This window comes from Oncorhynchus keta, chromosome 20, assembly GCF_023373465.1.
Source record: "Oncorhynchus keta strain PuntledgeMale-10-30-2019 chromosome 20, Oket_V2, whole genome shotgun sequence".
NCBI classification, from domain to species: Eukaryota; Metazoa; Chordata; class Actinopteri; order Salmoniformes; family Salmonidae; genus Oncorhynchus; species Oncorhynchus keta.
In genome coordinates, this window is record NC_068440.1 from 22621450 (window position 1) to 22640448 (window position 18999).

The following is an 18999-nucleotide window of genomic DNA, read 5'->3' on the forward strand; positions in this document are numbered from 1 at the left end:
TTGGCTCGAATATAGGTTGTGCCTTTAGATTTCGAGAAAATTAAGAACTCAGGAAGACATTTTCACTTCTCTCATTGACTTCTAAAAACCCAAACCCCTATCTGGTATGCTTGGTCGGTTTAGCGCGCGTTCCCGGAAGTCTTGCGATGTTGTGGCTCTGGTTTTAGAAACTCTGTGGTAACAGTTTTTGAAATATGCTACCAGTCAACTTCCAATACTTTTCAACTGTCAGCTTTAACAGCAGTGATAATAGGAGGAGTTGGGAGGGAGGAAAGGGAGTGAGTTACTCAACTTCTTCCCTGTTTTATCTCCCCGCGGTGTGGAAGAGCGCAGGCAAAGAGGTAGGTTTAGCAGACGCAGACAGGTCGGACTTGAGTCGTGTGGAGTTCCTGGGCGTTTTGATCGGATAGGGTGGAGTCCCAACGGGAGAAAGGAATGTAATACACAGACGAGCCGAGGAACACTAGTGGCAGTATCGCGGAAGGGATATACGGCCATACACCGCGGTTCTAGCAAAAAAAGACAAGGTAGTCTACAGGTTGATGCCCACTTGAGGGTAAGAGACTGAATCATTATGTCCATAACAACTCTCTCTGAAACAGGTACATCTATTCAAGTGATAATCTATCCAGGTGATCTCTCCGTGCCTTCTATAAATTAGCCTATTGCAATAATATATATGTAACTCAGTGTATGTAGCCTATACTATAACAAGAGAATGAAATAGCACTTTGAACCTTGAAGCAGTCAAATGTTACCAGTAGTTCTATAGCCTACAGTACCTATCGCGATCACTGTTGGATTAGGCTTCTCTAGTAATAACTCTGCAATAACGTCTGGTTTCATTGAAAGCTGCCAACCAATAGAAACTCTGCTAGACTTGCTTGGCAGTCTTCAATTAATTTACATAAATGCACATACACACAAAGAAACTTCTGTATTATAACCTACATATTCTTGTGCATAAACAGGACAATATGTTGTATGTCGTGTTATCTAATAATGTAGACTACATAGTTGGACTAAAGTCGATTGATAATCAAAGTCCTATGTCTTGTAAATTACCATACAGAAGGTGTGTGTGTGTGTGTATGCTGAGTACAGATGTTCTGCTTTGTATCTGACTGAGACTTTGGTCCATGTCAGATAATAGGTCTACTTTAGCCTTCCTGTATGTCAGCCTACTACTTTCTCTGTGTGTGTGTTTGTGTGTGTGTTTACTACGGCTTCGGCTTTTGCCCAGGGGGCCGACCTTTTAGGGCGCAGGTGGTAGTGTACAAGTTAACAAACAGATCACTGACCATTTAGAATCCCACAATGCCAAACAACTCTCCTTCCGTGGCCTCCAACTGCTCTTAAATGCAAGTAAAACTAAATGCATGCTCTTCAACCGATCGCTGCCCACACCTGCCCGCCCGCCTGTTCAGCATCACTACTCTGGACAGTTCTGACTTAGAATGTGTGGACAACTACAAATAACTAGGTGTCTGATTAGACTGTAAACTCGCCTTCCAGACTCACATTAAGCATCTCCAATCCCAAATTAAATCTAGAATCAGCTTCATATTTCGCAAAACAAAGCATCCTTCACTCATGCTGCCAGACATATCCTCGTAAAACTGACTATCCTACCGATCCTTGACTTAATGTAATTTACAAAACAGCCTCTAACACTCTACTCAGCAAATTGGATGCAGTCTATTACAGTGCCATCCGTTTTGTCACCAAAGCCCCACATACTACCCACCACTGCGACCTGTATGCTCTCGTTGGCTGACCCTCGCTTCATATTCATCGCCAAACCCACTGGCTCCAGGTCATCTATAAGTCTTTGCTAGGTAAAGTCCCGCCTTATCTCAGCTCACTGGTCACCATAGCAGCACCCACCAGTAGCACGCGCTCCAGCAGGTATATTTCACTGGTCAACCCCAAAGCCAATTACTCCTTCGGCTGCCTTTCCTTCCAGTTCTCTTCTGCCAATGACTGGAAAAAACTGCAAACATCACTGAAGCTGGAGACTCATATCTCCCTCACTAGCTTTAAGCACCAGCTGTCAGAGCAGCTCACAGATCACTGCACCTGTACATAGCCCATCTGTAAATAGCCCATCAAACTACCTCATCCCCATACTGTTATTTATTTTGCTCCTTTGCACCCCAGTGTCTCTACTTGCATACTCATCTTCTGCACATCAATCACTCTACTGTTTAATTGCTATATTGTAATTATTTCGCCACTATGGTCTATTTATTGCCTTACCTCCCTTATCCTACCTTATTTGCACACACTGTATATATACTTTTTCTATTGTATTATTGACTGTATGTTTGTTTATTCCACCTGTAACACTGTGTTGTTTGTGTCGCACTGCTTTGCTTTATCTTGTTCTCAACTAGCCTACCTGGTAAAATAAAGGTGAAATAAAAACAAAAAACTTGCCCCACAAGCATAGAGTTGCTGGTTCAAACCTCGCTTCAGCAGACTGCTCCCCCTCAGTCGCTTTAATATATGTATGTATGTGCTTTGGCCTCTGAATCATAACTTCTATACCATACAACATTAACTCTAGAATATGTACAACCTACACACTTGTAAACTTAATGACCAACCTTCACATCTAAGTTTTCAGTCTTTATATTACAAAATAGTAGATTTGCAGATTGGAATAGCACATTTGTTTGTTTGTGTGTGTGTGTTCATGTTTTCCTGTTAGACCATTATGCTGTCATGGCTGCACCCTTTGTTTGCATTGTCTTAATAAGGGTCAATGTCTATCCGTGTGCGTTCTCGTGCTTACGAGAATTCATTCTATCCCTTTGTGTACTTGTAGTATCTGACCTTGAGTCATTGTACTGTATGTGGTGCTGTTGTCTTTTCAGTCAGACAGTGATGATGTCCTGATGATACAGGACAGGTAGATGTACTTCTTTCCGTGTCTCAAATTACACTCTAATTCCCTATGAAGTGCACTACTTTTTGACAGAGCCCTATGTGAATTACGATGGGAATAGGGTGTCATTTCAGATCTGCCCGTGTGAGTGCCAGTGATGATATAGAGAAGGACAGGTACCCTTCCCCCTTCTCTCTCTCTCGCCCTGTACTATTCTCACTGACCTATTTAAACGACTAACTGTGGAATCCACCTGAATCGGTATGCAGGATCAATCTGTGTGTTTGTTTAGTGAGGCGTGTTTGTGTGTGTGTGTGTGTGTGTGTGTGTGTGTGTGTGTGTGTGTGTGTGTGTGTGTGTGTGATCGTACAGGTTCTGTCTCCTCACGCTGTGTTCACCCAATTCAAATATTTTTTCTACTAATTTGTCTTTTGACCAATCACATCAATATTTTTCATAGCGGATCTGATTGGTCTACCTCTGTTTGCACAGGCAGTCCAATTCATATATTTTCTGCACCAATTGGTCTTTTAACCGATCACATAAGATATTTTCACGTCAGATCTTTTGCAGAGGTGATCTGATTCGTCAAAAGAACAATTAGTGCAGAAAATATCAGAATTGGGCTGCCTGTGTAAACACAGCCTCAGTTACTTGTTCACGTGTTGAGACAGAGACAAATGTTCCCTCTGCCTCTCTCTTTAATTCCCTCTCTATCCCTCACTCCCTATCATGCTCCCTCCCTCTATCTCTATCAATCCTCCTCTCTCTTTTTCTTTCTCCTGCCTTTTCTCCCTTGCCCCCTCTATCATTCCCTCTCCCTCCCCCTCTTCTTGCCCCCTCTATCATTCCCTCTCCCTCCCCCTCTTGCCCCCTCTATCATTCCCTCTCCCTCCCCCTCTTGCTCTCTCTATTTTCCTCTGTCCCCCTCTCTCCCAAAGTTCACACAGGAATGCTGGGAATGACTGGTCGGAACGTTGAATGAACAAGCATTGGTTCGGCAACTCTGAGTCAGACAGTGATGATAGATATAACTATATAGCCTGGAGTGGAGGTTTGGTTCTTAAATCCTCCTGAAGTGGTTTATGGCTTCAAACCCATTCTGTTTGCTGCCTTTAAAACAGTCCTGCCCTTTTCTGAGAAACACATAACAAACACACGTGCGCATACACATGCAGACACACACACACGCGCACACACACACACACACACACACAGTTCCTGTCATTAATCCTGTGTCACCACTTGAGGTAAAAAGTTGTTGTTGCCACAACAAACAAATAGATGTTCCGTGTGTGAATGTGTCTTGTTAGACAGGTACATCAGACACTGTCAGCACTGGATGTTGTCATTCCTCTGTCTGTAAACCAGTGTGCCCCTCGTTCCAGTAAAACAGCATGTGATTGGCTTAACCCAATCTCAACCCAATGAGCACACACGTAAACACACAGACAGCTTGTGGAAGATATCTCAGGTGTAGTGTTTGTTGTGTAATTTCTACCTGCCTTCAGGTCAGGGTGAGTAACCCCACCTGTACAGTTACTCTCTCACTCTGATCTAACAACTTACCTCAGAGGATAGGTTAGTGCAGGTCTTAACCAAATATGACAAAGACATCCTGTGATTTGAGAGTAGGACTATTTAATGCCTTGAGGTAATGTTATCCTTGGAGCACAGACTCATGCAGGCGAGGCCTGTGGGTAGCGTTAGCCAACAGACAGTCACTGTGCAGGATGTAGCATGTTAGCCGTAGGCTAGCAGTCTTGATTAGCAGGCGAGTCACAGTGCTGCTGCTGAGTAAACTACAGCCAGCTTTTGATCCAGTTGGCAGGGCTATAACGTAACTGGTTACTATGGTTACCTATAGCTCTAGGTGTGCTACAAAACAACCCTTCCACTCACCCACACACCCAGATGCACACCCACATTTTAATAGACGCTCTTATCCAGAGCGACTTAGACCTCCACCATCTCGCATCTTCTTTGGAGGACAAAGGTTTTTTGTTACATAAACATTTTACACACATTTTACATACAGTACCAGTCAAAAGTTTGGACACACCTACTCATTCAAGGGTTTTTCTTTATTTGTACTATTTCCTACATTGTAGAATAATAGTGAAGATATCAATACTATGAAATAACACGGATGGAATCATGTAGTAACCAAAAAGTGTTCAACAAATCAAAATATATTTTAGATGCTAGATTATTCAAATAGCCACCCTTTGCCTTGATGACAGCTTTGCACACTCTTGGCATTCTCTCAACCAGCTTCATGAGGAATGCTTTTCCAATAGTCTTGAAGGAGTTCCCACATATGCTGAGCACTTGTTGGCTGCTTTTCCTTCACTCTGCGGTCCGGCTCATCTCAAAACATGTCAATTGGGTTGAAGTGATTGTGGAGGCCAGGTCATCTGATGCAGCACTCCATCACTCTCCTTCTTTGTCAAATAGCCCTTACACAGCCTGGAGGTGTGTTTTGGGTCATTGTCCTGTTGAAAAACAAATGATAAAACAAATTTGATATTCCCACTACAAAGTGCAAACATCTAAAGATGGGATGGCATGTCACTAGGCAGAATGCTGTGGTGTAGCCATGCTGGTTAGTTTTGACTGGGCTGAGCGGGTGCACTTCCCAGTGGTAGGGAGGCGAGCAGGCCAGAGGTGGAGGCCAGTGCCCTTGTTTGGGTGTAGGGCCTTAAGCTCCGTGGCAAGCACCATGGTCTAGCGGATGTTTGAAGCCAGTTCTAAAGTGTGCCTTTAATTCTAAATATATCACAGACAGTGTCACCAGATTTGGACTCATCAGACAAAAGGACATATTTCCACCGGTCTAATGTCAATTGCTCTTGTTTCTTGGCCCAAGCAAGTCTCTTCTTATTATTGGTGTCCATTAGTAGTGGTTTCTTTGCAGGTCAGGGCGTTGTGATGGCCACTCCAATACGTTGACTTTGTTGTCCTTAAGCCATTTTGCCACAACTTTGGAAGTATGCTTGGGGTCATTGTCCATTTGGAAGACACATTTGCAACCAAGATTGAACTGATGTCTTGAGATGTTGCTTCAATATATCCACATACTTTTTCTTCCTCATGAAGCCATCTATTGTCTGAAGTCCACCAGTCCCTCCTTCAGCAAAGCACCCCCACAACATGATGCTGCCACCTCCGTGCTTCAAGGTTGGGATGCTGTTCTTCGGCTTGCAAGCCTCCCCCTTTTTCCTCCAAACATAACGATGGTCATTATGGCCAAATTCTATTTTTGCTTCATCAGACCAGAGGACATTTCTCCAAAAAGTACAATCTTTGTCCCCATATGCAGTTGCAAACCATAGTCTGCCTTTTTTATGGCGGTTTTGGAGCAGTAGCTTCTTCCTTGCTGAGCGGCCTTTCAGGTTATGTCGATATAGGACTCATTTTACTGTGGATATAGATACTTTTGTACCTGTTTCCTGCAGCATCTTCACAAGGTCCTTTGCTATTGTTCTGGGATTGATTTGCACTTTTCACACCAAAGTGCGTTCATCTCTTGGAGACAGAACGTGTCTCCTTCCTGAGCAGTAGGACAGCTGCGTGGTCCCATGGTGTTTATACTTGCGTACTATTGAAATTGCTCCCAAGGATGAACAAGACTTGTGGAGGTCTACAAATATATATATTTTTTTAGATCTTGGCTGATTTCTTTAGATTTTTCCATGATGTCAAGCAAAGAGGCACTGAGTTTGAAGGTAGGCCTTGAAATACATCCACAGGTACACCTCCAAATTATGTCAATTAGCCTATCAGAAGCTTCTAAAACCATGACATCATTTTCTGGAATTTTCCAACTTAGTGTTTGTAAACTTCTGACCCACTGGAATTGTGATACAGTGAATTAATTTTGTTATTTAAAATTTTTATATATATATTTTTTAAATTTTTACCCCTTTTTCGTGGTGTCCAATTGTTGTAGTAGCTACTATCTTGTCTCATCGCTACAACTCCCGTACGGGCTCGGGAAAGACGAAGGTTGAAAGTCATGCGTCCTCCGATACACAACCCAACCTAGCCGCACTGCTTCTTAACACAGTGCGCATCCAACCCGGAAGCCAGCCGCACCAATGTGTCAGAGGAAACACCGTGCAACCTTGGCTAGCGTGCACTGCGCCCGGCCCGCCACAGGAGTCGCTGGTGCGCGATGAGACAAGGACATCCCTACCGACCAAGCCCTCCCTAACCCGGATGATGCTAGGCCAATTGTGCGTCGCCCCATGGACCTCCCGGTCGCGGCCTGTTACGACAGAGCCTGGGCACGAACCCAGAGTCTCTGATGGCACAGCTGGCCCTGCAGTACAGTGCCCTTAACCACTGCGCTGATACAGTGAATTCTAAGTGAAATAATCTGTCTGTAAACAATTGTTAGAAAAATTACTTGTGTCATGCACAAAGTAGATGTCCTAACCAACTTGCCAAAACTATAGTTTTTTAACAAGACATTTGTGGAGTGGTTGAAAAATTAGCTTTAATGACTCCAACCTAAGTGTATGTAAACTTCCCACTTCCCACTTCCCACTTAACTGTATTTATATATTTAATATACATACAAAAGTATGTGGACCCTTTTAAATTAGTGGATTCGGGCTATATCAGCCACACCCATTGCGGACAGGTGTATATAATCGATCAAACAGCCATGCAATCTCCATAGACAGACATTGGCAGTAGAATGGTCTTACTGAAGTGCTCAGTGAGGTCAACGTAACACCGTCATAGGATGCCACCTTTCCAACAAGTCAGTTCTGCCTAGCTTGAGTTGCCCTGGTCAAATGTAAGTGATGTTATTGTGAAGTGGAAACGTCTAGGAGCAACAACGGCTCAGCCACAAAGTGGTAGGCCGCACAAGCTTTTAGAACAGGACCGGCGAGTGCTGAAGAACATAGCGTGTATAAATTGTCTGTCCTGGGTTGTAACACTCACTACCTAGTTAAAAACTGCCTCTGGAAGGAATGTCAACACAAGAACTGTTCGTCGGGAGCGTCATGAAATGGGTTTCCATGGCCAAGCAGCCGCACACAAGGCTAAGATCGCCATGCGCAATGCCAAGTGTCGGCTGAAGTGGTGTAAAGCTTGCCACCATTGGACTCTGGAGCAGTGGAAAGGCATTATGTGGAGTGATGAATCACGCTTCACCAATTGGCAGTACGAAGGACAAATTTGGGTTTGGCGGATGCCAGTAAAAAACGCTATTTGCCAACTGTAAAGTTTGGTGGAGGGGGAATAATGGTCTGGGGCTGTTTTTCATGGTTTGGGCTAGGCCCCTTAGTTCCAGTGAAGGGAAATCTTAACACTACAGCATACAATGCCATTCTAGACGATTCTGTGCTTCCAACTTTGTGTCAACAGTTTGGGTAAGGCCCTTTCCTATTTCAACATGAACATGCCCTCAAGGCACCAAGCAAGGTCCATACAGAAATGTTTTTTGAAGAAATTGACTGGCCTGCACACAGCCCTGACCTCAACCCCATCAAACATTTTTGGGATGAATTTGAACATCGACTGCGAGCCAGGCCTAATCGCACAACATCAGTGCCCGACCTAACTAATGGTCTTGTGGCTGAATGAAAGCAAGTCCCTACAGGAATGTTCCAACATCTAGTGGAAAGCCTTCCCAGAAGTGTGGAGGCAGTTATACGAACAAAGGTAGGACCAAGGTCATATTAATGCCCTTGATTTTGGAATGAGATGTGCGACGAGGCGATGTCCACATACTTTTGTCATGTAGTGTATATACAGTATATACACACACACAATCTTTTGGATAGTTAGTACTTGGACATTTATATATTGTTTTCAGTAATAACTATTACCGGTAATAAGCATTTTAAACCCAGCCCTCTGCTTCCCTCAGCCCATCCCACCTATCTCTGTAGACCACCCCCTTTTGATTTCCACGCACCATATATTTTAACTGTGCTGTCTCACATGAACTTTGAACTTCTCCAATTGCATAGTATCCACAGATTGTACGTTAAAGATAAATATTTTTCCTAAAAGTATTATTATAATGTTGATAGATTTACTATGGCTTTCCAAATCATCCAACACTGCTATTTGTAGGGTTAACACACATTCACACCCACATATTTTACACTCTTATCCAGAGCAACTTACAGTAGTGAGTTCACACATTTTTTGTATTGGTTCCCCATGGGAACCGAACCCACAGCCCTGGCGTTGCAAGCGCCATGTTCTACCAATTGAGCAACACAGTCAGTCTGTCAAGCCTACAGGCTAATAAGTCAGTCACAGGCTGCAGGTTTTCATGGTGATGTGAGCAAACAGGTAAAAACACTTCCTGTCTAGTTGACATGTTCAGACTCATGTTCAGATCATACCCAGTAAATGCCTCCCTATATAGCGTGCAGCATAAGGAATATGGTGTAAGTTCAGATATTCCCAGTCTCCATATACCATGTACTGTTTCAGCATGTGGAACACTCTTAGCAGTGTTTTCAGTTGGTTGATGTGAACAAATAAACATGCAATTGCACTGTAATATGTAACAGCACATGTATTTACCCCAGACAGGCACTGTAAAAAAACAACATCTAGTTGATTCAACAAATTATTATTCAGTAACTGGTTCCACAGCCTTTTAGTTTACTTAAATTTTCGGTCAAGTGTTACTTCAACTTTCTAGTTGGCCCAAACTTGAGAGAACTTAGGTCAGGGACACCCACAAATTCAAGTAGCGCTTTGAATGTTTTCTGCCATTACGAAAACGGGCTCAAATGAAGATCCTACATCTGTACCTACAGCCGGACACACCTGTAAGACGTGTTTACTCAACACAACTATGGATGAACCTGTCTACACAGATCTCTCTCTCTTTCCTTCTTTCTCTCTGTATCTCTCTCTCTGTATATCTTTCTGTCTGTCTCTCTTTTTTAATCCCGACCTGATTTAATATTCGATGAATCATCTGTATCATAATGGCATTGCCATGCTAAATATCAGTATTTACTGTCATATTAATAACTACATCCTGTTGTTGTCTGTAATTTCTGTTCAATCTTGTGCATATGTGTTACAGTAGACAGGTGTGTGTTTGTTAATGTAAAGTATGTACTCGTTACACCAGTTGTCAATGACTCAACAACAATACCTGAATTATGTTGATCGTCTTGATCTAGTCAGCATGTCTACCTGAGTGCACCGTCACTAAGAGTTCTCTCTCTCTCTCTCCCTCTCTCTCTCTCTCTCTCTCTCTCTCTCCGTATTTCGTATCGGCCTAATTCTGCTCTGCATGCATTATTTGGTGTTTTACGTTGTACCCAGAATATATTTTTGCAGGAATCTGCATGCAGAGTCTCAATTTGGTGTTTGTCCAATTTTGTGAATTCTTGGTTGGTGAGCGGACCCCAGACCTCACAACCATCAAGGGCAATGGGGTCTATAACTGATTCAAGTATTTTAGCCAGATATCTAATTGGTATGTCAAAATTTATGTTCCTTTTGATGGCATAGAAGTCTCTTCTTGTCTAGTCTCTCAGCTCATTCACAGCTTTGTGGAAGTTACCTGTGGCACTGATGTTTAGGCCAAGCTATGTATAGTTTTTTTTGTGTGCTCTTGGGCAACGGTATCTAGATGGAATTTGTATTTGAGGTCCTGGCGACTGGACTTTTTTTTGGAACATCATTATTTTGGTCTTACTGAGATTTACTGTCAGGGCCCAGGTCTGACAGGGCCCAGGTCTGTCAGGGCCCAGGTCTGTCAGGGCCCAGGTCTGTCAGGGCCCAGGTCTGTCAGGGCCCAGGTCTGTCAGGGCCCAGGTCTGTCAGGGCCCAGGTCTGACAGAATCTGTGCAGAATATCTAAGTGCTGCTGTAGGCCCTACAGTAGACATTTGTAGACAACAGTAGACATTTGACTTCAGATTCTAGTAGGGTGAGGCCGGGTGCTGCAGATTGTTCTAGTGCTCTCTCAAGTTCATTGATATATACAGTTGAAGTCGGAAGTTTACATACACCGTAGCCAAATATATTGTTTTTCAAAATTTCCTGTTTTAGGTCAGTTAGGATCACCACTTTATTTTAAGAATGTGAAATCAGAATAATAGTAGAGATAATTATTTATTTCAGCTTTTATTTCTTTCATCACATTCCCAGTGGGTCAGAAGTTTACATACACTCAATTAGTATTTGGTAGCATTGCCTTTAAATTGTTTAACTTGGGTCAAACGTTTTGCGTAGCCTTCCACAAGCTTCCCACAACAGGTTGGTGAATTTTGGCCATTTCCTCCTGACAGAGCTGATGTAACGTATTCAGGTTTATAGGCCTCCTTGCTCACACACGCTTTTTCAGTTCTGCCCACAAATTTTCTATGGGATTGAGGTCAGGGCATTTAAATGTTTTTTTTTTGTGTGTGAATTTTACTTATTTTCTCCCCAATTTCTTGGTATCCAATTGTTAGTAGCTACTATCTTGTCTCATCGCTACAACTCCCGTACGGGCTCGGGAGAGACGAAGGTTGAAAGTCATGCGTCCTCCAATACACAACTCAAACAAGCCACACTACTTCTTAACACAGCGCACATCCAACCCGGAAGCCAGCCGCACCAATGTGTCGGAGGAAACACCGTGCACCTGGCAACCTTGGTTAGCGTGCACTGCGCCCAGCCCGCCACAGGAGTCGCTGGTGCGCGATGAGACAAGGATATCCCTACCGGCCAAACCCTCCCTAACCCGGACGACACTAGGCCAATTGTGCGTCGCCTCACGGACCTCCCGGTCGCGGCCGGTTACGACAGAGCCGGGGCACGAACCCAGAGTCTCTGGTGGCACAGCTGGCGCTGCAGTACAGCGCCCTTAACTACTGCGCCACCCGGGAGAGGTCAGGGCATTTTGATGGCCAATCCAATACCTTGACTTTGTTGTCCTTAAGCCATTTTGCCACAACTTTGGAAGTGTGCTTGGGGTCATTGTCCATTTGGAAGACCCATTTGCGACCAAGCTTTAACTTCCTGACTGATGTCTTGAGATATTGCTTCAATATATCCACATCATTTTTCTCCCTCATGATGCCATCTATTTTGTGAAGTGCACCAGTCCCTCCTGCAGCAAAGCACCCCCACAACATGATGCTGCCACCCCCATGCTTCACAGTCGGGATGGTGTTCTTCGGCTTGCAAGCCTCCCCCTTTTTCCTTCAAACATAACAATGGTCATTATGGCCAAACAGTTCTAGTTTTTTTCATCAGACCAGAGGACATTTCTCAAAAAAGTATGATCTTTGTCCCCATGTGCAGTGGCAAACCGTAGTCTGGCTTTTTTATGGCGGTTTTGGAGCAGTGGCTTCTTTCTTGCTGAGAGGCCTTTCAAGTTATGTCGGTATAGGACTTGTTTTACTGTGGATATAGATACTTTTGTACCTGTGTCCTCCAGCATCTTCACAAGGTCCTTTGCAGTTGTTCTGGGATTGATTTGCACTTTTCGCACAAAGTACATTAATCTCTAGGAGACAGAATGTGTCTCCTTCCTGAGCGATATGACGGCTGCGTGGTCCCATGGTGTTTATACTTGCATACTATTGTTAGTACAGATGAACGTGGTACCTTCAGGCATTTTGAAATTGCTCCCAAGGATGAACCAGACTTGTGGAGGACTACATTTGTTTCCTGGACTCTTTAAAAAAAATCCCATGATGTCAAGCAAAGAGGCACTGCTTTTGAAGGCTGGTCTTGAAATACATCCACAGGTACACCACCAATTGACTCATATGATGTCAATTAGCCTATCAGAATCTTCTAAAGCCATGACATAATTTTCTGGAATTTTCCAAGCTGTTTAAAGGCACAGTCAACTTAGCGTATGTAAACTTTTGACCCACCGGAATTGTGATACACTGAATTATAAGTGAAATAATCTGTCTGTAAACAATTGTTGGAAAAATTACTTGTGTCATGCACAAAGTAGATGTCCAACTTGCTAAAACTATAGTTTGTTAACAAGAATTTTGTGGAGTGGTTGAAAAACTAGTTTTAATGACTCCAACCTAAGTGTATGTATTTTTCCGAAATAAACTGTATGTTGAAAAGGGTGGGGCTAATCAGCATCCCTGTCTCACCCCACGGCCCTTTGGAAAGAAATGTGTGTTTTTTGCCAATTTGAACCACACACTTGTTGTTTGTGTACATGGATTTTATAATGATGTATGTTTTTCCCCCAACACCACTTTCCATCAATTTGTATAGCAGACCCTCATGTCAAATTTAGTCAAAAGCTTTTTTGAAATCAACAAAGCATGAAAAGACTTTGCCTTTGTTTTGGTTAGTTAGTTTGTTTGTCAATTAGGGTGTGCAGGGGGAGTACTTGGTCTGTCGTACGGTAATTTGGTAAAAAGACAATTTAACATTTGCTCAGTACATTGTTTTCACTGAGGAAATGTACGAGTCTACTGTTGATGATAATCAAGAGGATTTCCCCGAGGTTGCTGTTGATGCGTAGTTATTGGGGTCAAATTTGTCTCCTCTTTTGTAGATTGGGGTGATCAGTTCTTGCTTCCAAATATTGGGGTTAGATGCCAGAGCTAAGGATGATGTTAAGTATAGCCAATTGGAGTTTGTTGTCTGTATATTTTATAATTTCATTGAGGATACCATCAATCAACACCAATGGTCTTTTTGGGTTGGAGGGTTTGTATTTTGTCCTGTAGTTCATTCAATGTAATTGGAGAATACAGTGGGATCTTGTAGTCTTTAATAGTTGATTCTAAGATTTGTATTTGATCATGTATATGTTTTTTCTCTTTATTCTTTGTTATATGACCAAAACGATTGGAGAAGCGGTTTACTCATACATCTGCATTTTGGTTAGATAATTATTCGTGTTGTTTGTTGTTTAGTGTTTTCCAATTTTCCCAGAAGTGGTGAGAGTCTATGGATTCTTCATTTACATTGAGCTGATTTCTGACGTGCTGTTCCTTCTTTTTCCATAGTGTATTTCTGTATTGTTTTTGTGATTCACCATAGTGAAGGCGTAGACTAAGGTTTTCTGGGTCTCTATGTTTTTGGTTGGATATGTTTCTCAATTTCTTTCTTAGGTTTTTGCATTCTTCATCAAACAATTTGCCATTGTTGTTAATTTTCTTCTGTGTTCTGTTTTCTCATAGTTATTTGGTAGGTTTCCACACTACATTCCTTCCATCTGTAGCATTTTTTTATATTATTCAGTTCCTTTGGCTTTGATGCCTCATGATTGAGTATTGCTCTGTTCAAGTAGACTGTGATTTTGCTGTGATCTGATCAGTGGGTTGACTGTGAACGCTCTGAGAGACTCTGGGTTTAGGTCAGTGATAAAGTAGTCTACAGTACTACTGCCAAGAGATGACCTACCATAGGAGTCCCCTCAAAGCCTACCAATGACTATGTACATACTAGAGGTCGACCAATTATTGGAGGACCAAAAAAGCCGATACCGATTAATTGGACAATTTTTATTTATTTATTTGTAATAATGACAAGTACAACAATAGTGAATGAACACTTATTTTAACTTAATATGATACATCAATCAAATCTATTTAGCCTCAAGTAAATAATGAAACATGTTCAATTTGGTTTAAATAATACAAAAACAAAGTGTTGGAGAAGAAAGTAAAAGTGCAATATGTGCTATGTAAGAAAGCTAACGTTTCAGTTCCTTGCTCAGAACATGAGAACATATGAAAGCTGGTGGTTCCTTTTAACATGAGTCTTCAATATTCCCAGGTAAGAAGTTTTAGGTTGTAGTTATTATAGGACTATTTCCCTCTATACCATTTGTATTTCATTAACCTTTGACTATTAGATCTTCTTATAGGCACTTTAGTATTGCCAGTGTAATAGTATTGCCAGTGTAACAGTATGGCTTCCATCCCTCTCCTCGCTCCTCCCTGGGCTCGAACCAGCAACACAACGACAACAGCCACCATCGAAGCAGTGTTACCCATGCAGAGCAAGGGGAACAACTACTAGAAGGCTCAGAGCGAGTGAGGTTTGAAACGCTATTAGCGCGCGCTAACTAGCCAGCCATTTAAATTTGGTTACACCAGCCTCATCTCGGGAGTTGATAGGCTTGAAGTCATAAACAGCGCAATGCACAACGAAGAGCTGCTGGCAAAACGCACAAAAGTGCTGTTTGAATGAATGTTTACACGCCTGCTTCTGCCTACCACTGCTCAGTCAGATACTTAGATACTTGTATGCTTGTATACTCAGTCAGATTAGGACACACTTGATAATATCTAGTAATATCATCAACCATGTGTAGTTAACTAGTGATTATGATTGATTGTTTTTTATAAGATAAGTTTAATGCTAGCTAGCAACTTACCTTGGCTTATTGCATTCGCGTAACAGGCAGTCTCCTTGTGGGGTGCAACGAGAGAGAGGCAGGTCGTTATTGCGTTGGACTAGTTAACTGTAAGGTTGCAAGATTGGTTCCCCCGAGCTGACATGGTGAAAATCTGTCGTTCTGCCCCCGAACGAAGCAGTTAACCCACCGTTCCTAGGCCGTCATTGAAAATAAGAATGTGTTCTTAACTGACTTGCCTAGTTAAATAATGGTAAAATAAAAAATAATTTGGCAAATCGGCGCCCAAAAATACCGATTTCCGACTGTTATGAAAACTTGAAATCGGCCCTAATTAAACGGCCATTCCGGTTAATCGGTCGACCTCTAGTACATACCCAGTGTGCGACAGAGCTGCAGGAGTTGTGACACATTTTTGTTGGTTATGTTGTTGTAGTTGTGCCTAGGGGGGCATATGTGGGAGGGAATGCTTTCGCCCTCTCTCTCTATCTTGCCCTGTGTCTCTCTCACCCTATCTCTATCCTACGACCCATTGCTCTCTTTATAATCTATTTCTCTCTACCTGCCCCTCTCTGGGTACAACATGGGTTTTTGTGTGCCGCTTTTTGATAGAGAGTGTTATCATAGAGTTTTCCCCAGAGGCGCAACCATTGACACTTCCTGGAATTCGTTGCGAAGCAGACTCGACAGACCAGACCGGAGTTTGCAGGTCAATGGGAGAAGTGAAAAATGTGTCCGTAGTTGTTAATTTTGTCGAAATCTAATGGCAGTAGATTGGAGCCAATCTCTTAAGTAGCTGAACCAGTCATTACTACAACATCGTGAAAGTGACAAACTGGCATGTACATTTTTTTTCTCCAAAACAACGGAGTGCCAGCCTGCACATGCATAGTTCAGCGCAACATGACAGTTAGACCTAATGATGTGTTTCTGCGCATGCTAGCCAATGTCACCAGGACATCGCCTACAAGTGTGATCAGGGATTTCTATTGGAGAAGCAGTTTTTGCATATCTTCATACTGTACTATCTTTGGTGTTATGTTGGTATACACTAGGCAACATATTGTTTTAGGAAAGGTGTTTGCTCTGTCACATGAATACACATCTTTGTTTAGGGTACTCTATCACTATAAGAGGAACCTTACTAAATCAAGTAAAAAATGATGGAAGCTACAATCTATCTGCAAAAAAATAATGTTTACATTTTTCTCCGAAAGGTTTGAGTCCCTTCCCCCTAACCCCGACCCCATCATGGCCCACCGGTCCCAGAGTTCGGACATCGGGGACAACCCCCTGGACCCTAACTTCCTGCCCCCCCACTACAGAGAAGAATACCGTCTCGCCATTGATGCTCTGGTGGAGACAGACCTACAGGTACAGGAGGAATGTGTGTGTATATGTGTGTGTGTGGCGTGCATACCCGTGTGTGTGTTTGTGTGTGAACTCAGTGTGTGTACTCTCTCTCCAGGGCTACTATGAATTTCTTCAGAAAGCAGATGTGGTCAGCTTTCTCTGTCAACCGGAAATCGAACACATCAAGACCACGATCCAGACACCCAACCAGGCCCCGACCTCGAACGTACCGGAGCTGCCCTATCATGAGGTAGCGTTAATAATGATAATGATTTATGACAGTCTGAGCTACATGAAGGCATCATAGTAAAAATGTGTGTTTTCAGGTGACAGGAGTCTGCAAATGATTTGATTGAGTGATTAATTAATTGATGTCACTAAAATAGAGATGGAGACTATTGTATACTATTGTATACTATTGTCAAAACTACCGGTCAAAGGTTTTAGAACACTTACTCATTCAAGGGTTTTTCTTTATTTGGACTATTTTCTACATAATAGTGAAGACATCAAAACTATGAAATAACACATGGAATCATCTAGTAACCAAAAGAAGTGTTTAACAAATCAAAAATAAATGTTATATTTGAGATTCTTCAAATAGCCACTGTTTGCCTAAGTGACAGCTATGCACACTCTTGGCATCCTCTCAACCAAAGGGCCGGAAACTTTGCTGTAAATTTCCGGAATTAATCCGGAAATTTTCCATTGGAAGTTAAGCCCTAGAATTTGGGAAATTTATCTTAAATTCATCAAAAAATTTAGCCAATGGCCTCCCGGGTGGCACAGTGGTTAAGGGCGCTGTACTGCAACGCCAGAGACTCTGGGTTCGCGCCCAGGCCCTGTCATAACCGGCCGTGACCGGGAGGTCTGTGGTGCGACGCACAATTGGCCTAGTGTCGTCCGGGTTAGGGAGGATTTGGCCAGTAGGGATATCCTTGTCTCATCGCGCACCAGTGACTCCTGTGGCGGGCCGGGCGCAGTGCACGCTAACCAAGGTTGCCAGGTGCACGGTGTTTCCTTTTGTGGGACACACATAATGTGGCATATTTTGGTTAAACTATCCCCAATTCAATGGAATTTCAACCCTCTGCATGCACAGTGCATCCTTCCATCACATGTACAGCTGACTCAAGATCTTGCACACTAATGAGATGCTATTGAGCCCACACTACTACACTGTCTGAGCCAAGGACTACATGAGTTCTGGTAAGTTTTGATTCCAATAGGTTGGGGTGAATATATTTTATATGACATACATGATTTTTTTGTTAACTAGTAAATAGTAGCCTACAGCAAAGTGTGTATAAATTATTTCTAACTTGTTCTGCTAGTTAGTTTTTGCTACCATGTGCTACCATGTGGGTTTTAGCTTGCTTGAGTCTGCTAACTGAGGAGTGTTAGTTCACCTGTTTCCATGCATGTTTAATTTTAAAACATTTATCTCACAAAGGAGTTGTTTAATCTAACTGCTTAACTATTTATCTGTACATGGAATTGTATTTGTTGTTTTTTTACTCCTTTTTTTCTAATCTTTACAGGAAAATGACACGGACACTATCTGATGTGTGGAGACATTTCACTGCAGCTAATGTAGAAGGAAAAGCTGTGTATATTTGCAAATACTGTGCCAAATCATATGTGAAGAATGCAACAAAGATGCAGAATCATCTGACCAAGTGCTTAAAGTTCCCTCAGCGCTCACAACAAGCAACCTCTGGCAAAAGTCCCTCTACTTCTATTCAAGGTGAAAATTATTAATCAGACACCTCATTGATAGCAACAGCTCATGGTCCTCCTGGAATCAGAAGTTTTTTTGACTCAATGGAGGAACGTAGTCAGAGAAATGCTGATGAATGTCTTGCTCGAGCTGTGTATGCAACTGGTTCACCTCTAAGTGTAGAAGAGATTTCTGAATGTTCTTCGCCCAGCATACACCCCTCCAACCAGACATGCCTTACCTACTCATTTGCTGGAGTTCAACAGAATTCAAGTGAAGGTCAAGCAAATCATAGAGAAAGCAGACTGTATTGCAATCATCTCTGATGGGGGGTTGAATGTTCGTGGGCAAAGAATAATTAACTACATCATCTCCACCCCTCAAACAGTATTCTACAAGAGCACAGACACAAGTGACAACAGACACACCAGTCTCTACATTGCAGATGAGCTGAAGGCAGTCCTCAATGACCTTGGACCACAGAAGGTATTTGCACTGGTGACAGACAATGCTGCGAACATGAAGTCTGCTTAGTCTAAAGTGGAGGAGTCCTGGCTGTGCTGCTCATGCATTGAGTTTGCTCCTCAAGGACAATAAAGGCACTGAAAACAATGGATACACTCTACAAGAGAGCCAAGGAAATGGTTTGGTATGTAACGGGTCATCAAATTATAGCAGCAATCTACCTAAGAGCACCACATTGAAG

The 18999-nt window shown here is 42.6% G+C and overlaps 1 protein-coding gene across 3 annotated transcripts in view; it reads left to right on the top strand.

Moving 5' to 3' along the window:
* The first annotated feature begins 243 nt into the window (after positions 1 to 243).
* The window catches only part of LOC118399567 (protein FAM83H), a 41122-nt gene continuing 22366 nt past the window's right edge, over positions 244 to 18999 (top strand). For all 3 annotated transcript variants that reach the window (XR_008072904.1, XR_008072905.1, XM_035795745.2), the window contains exons 1-3: positions 244 to 556; positions 16438 to 16594; positions 16689 to 16823. Coding sequence is in view for 1 of the 3 variants with exons in the window: in XM_035795745.2 (XP_035651638.1) it covers positions 16472 to 16594; positions 16689 to 16823 (258 nt within the window). In the remaining 2 variants the exon portion in view is untranslated. The remainder of the gene's footprint in view (positions 557 to 16437; positions 16595 to 16688; positions 16824 to 18999) is intronic.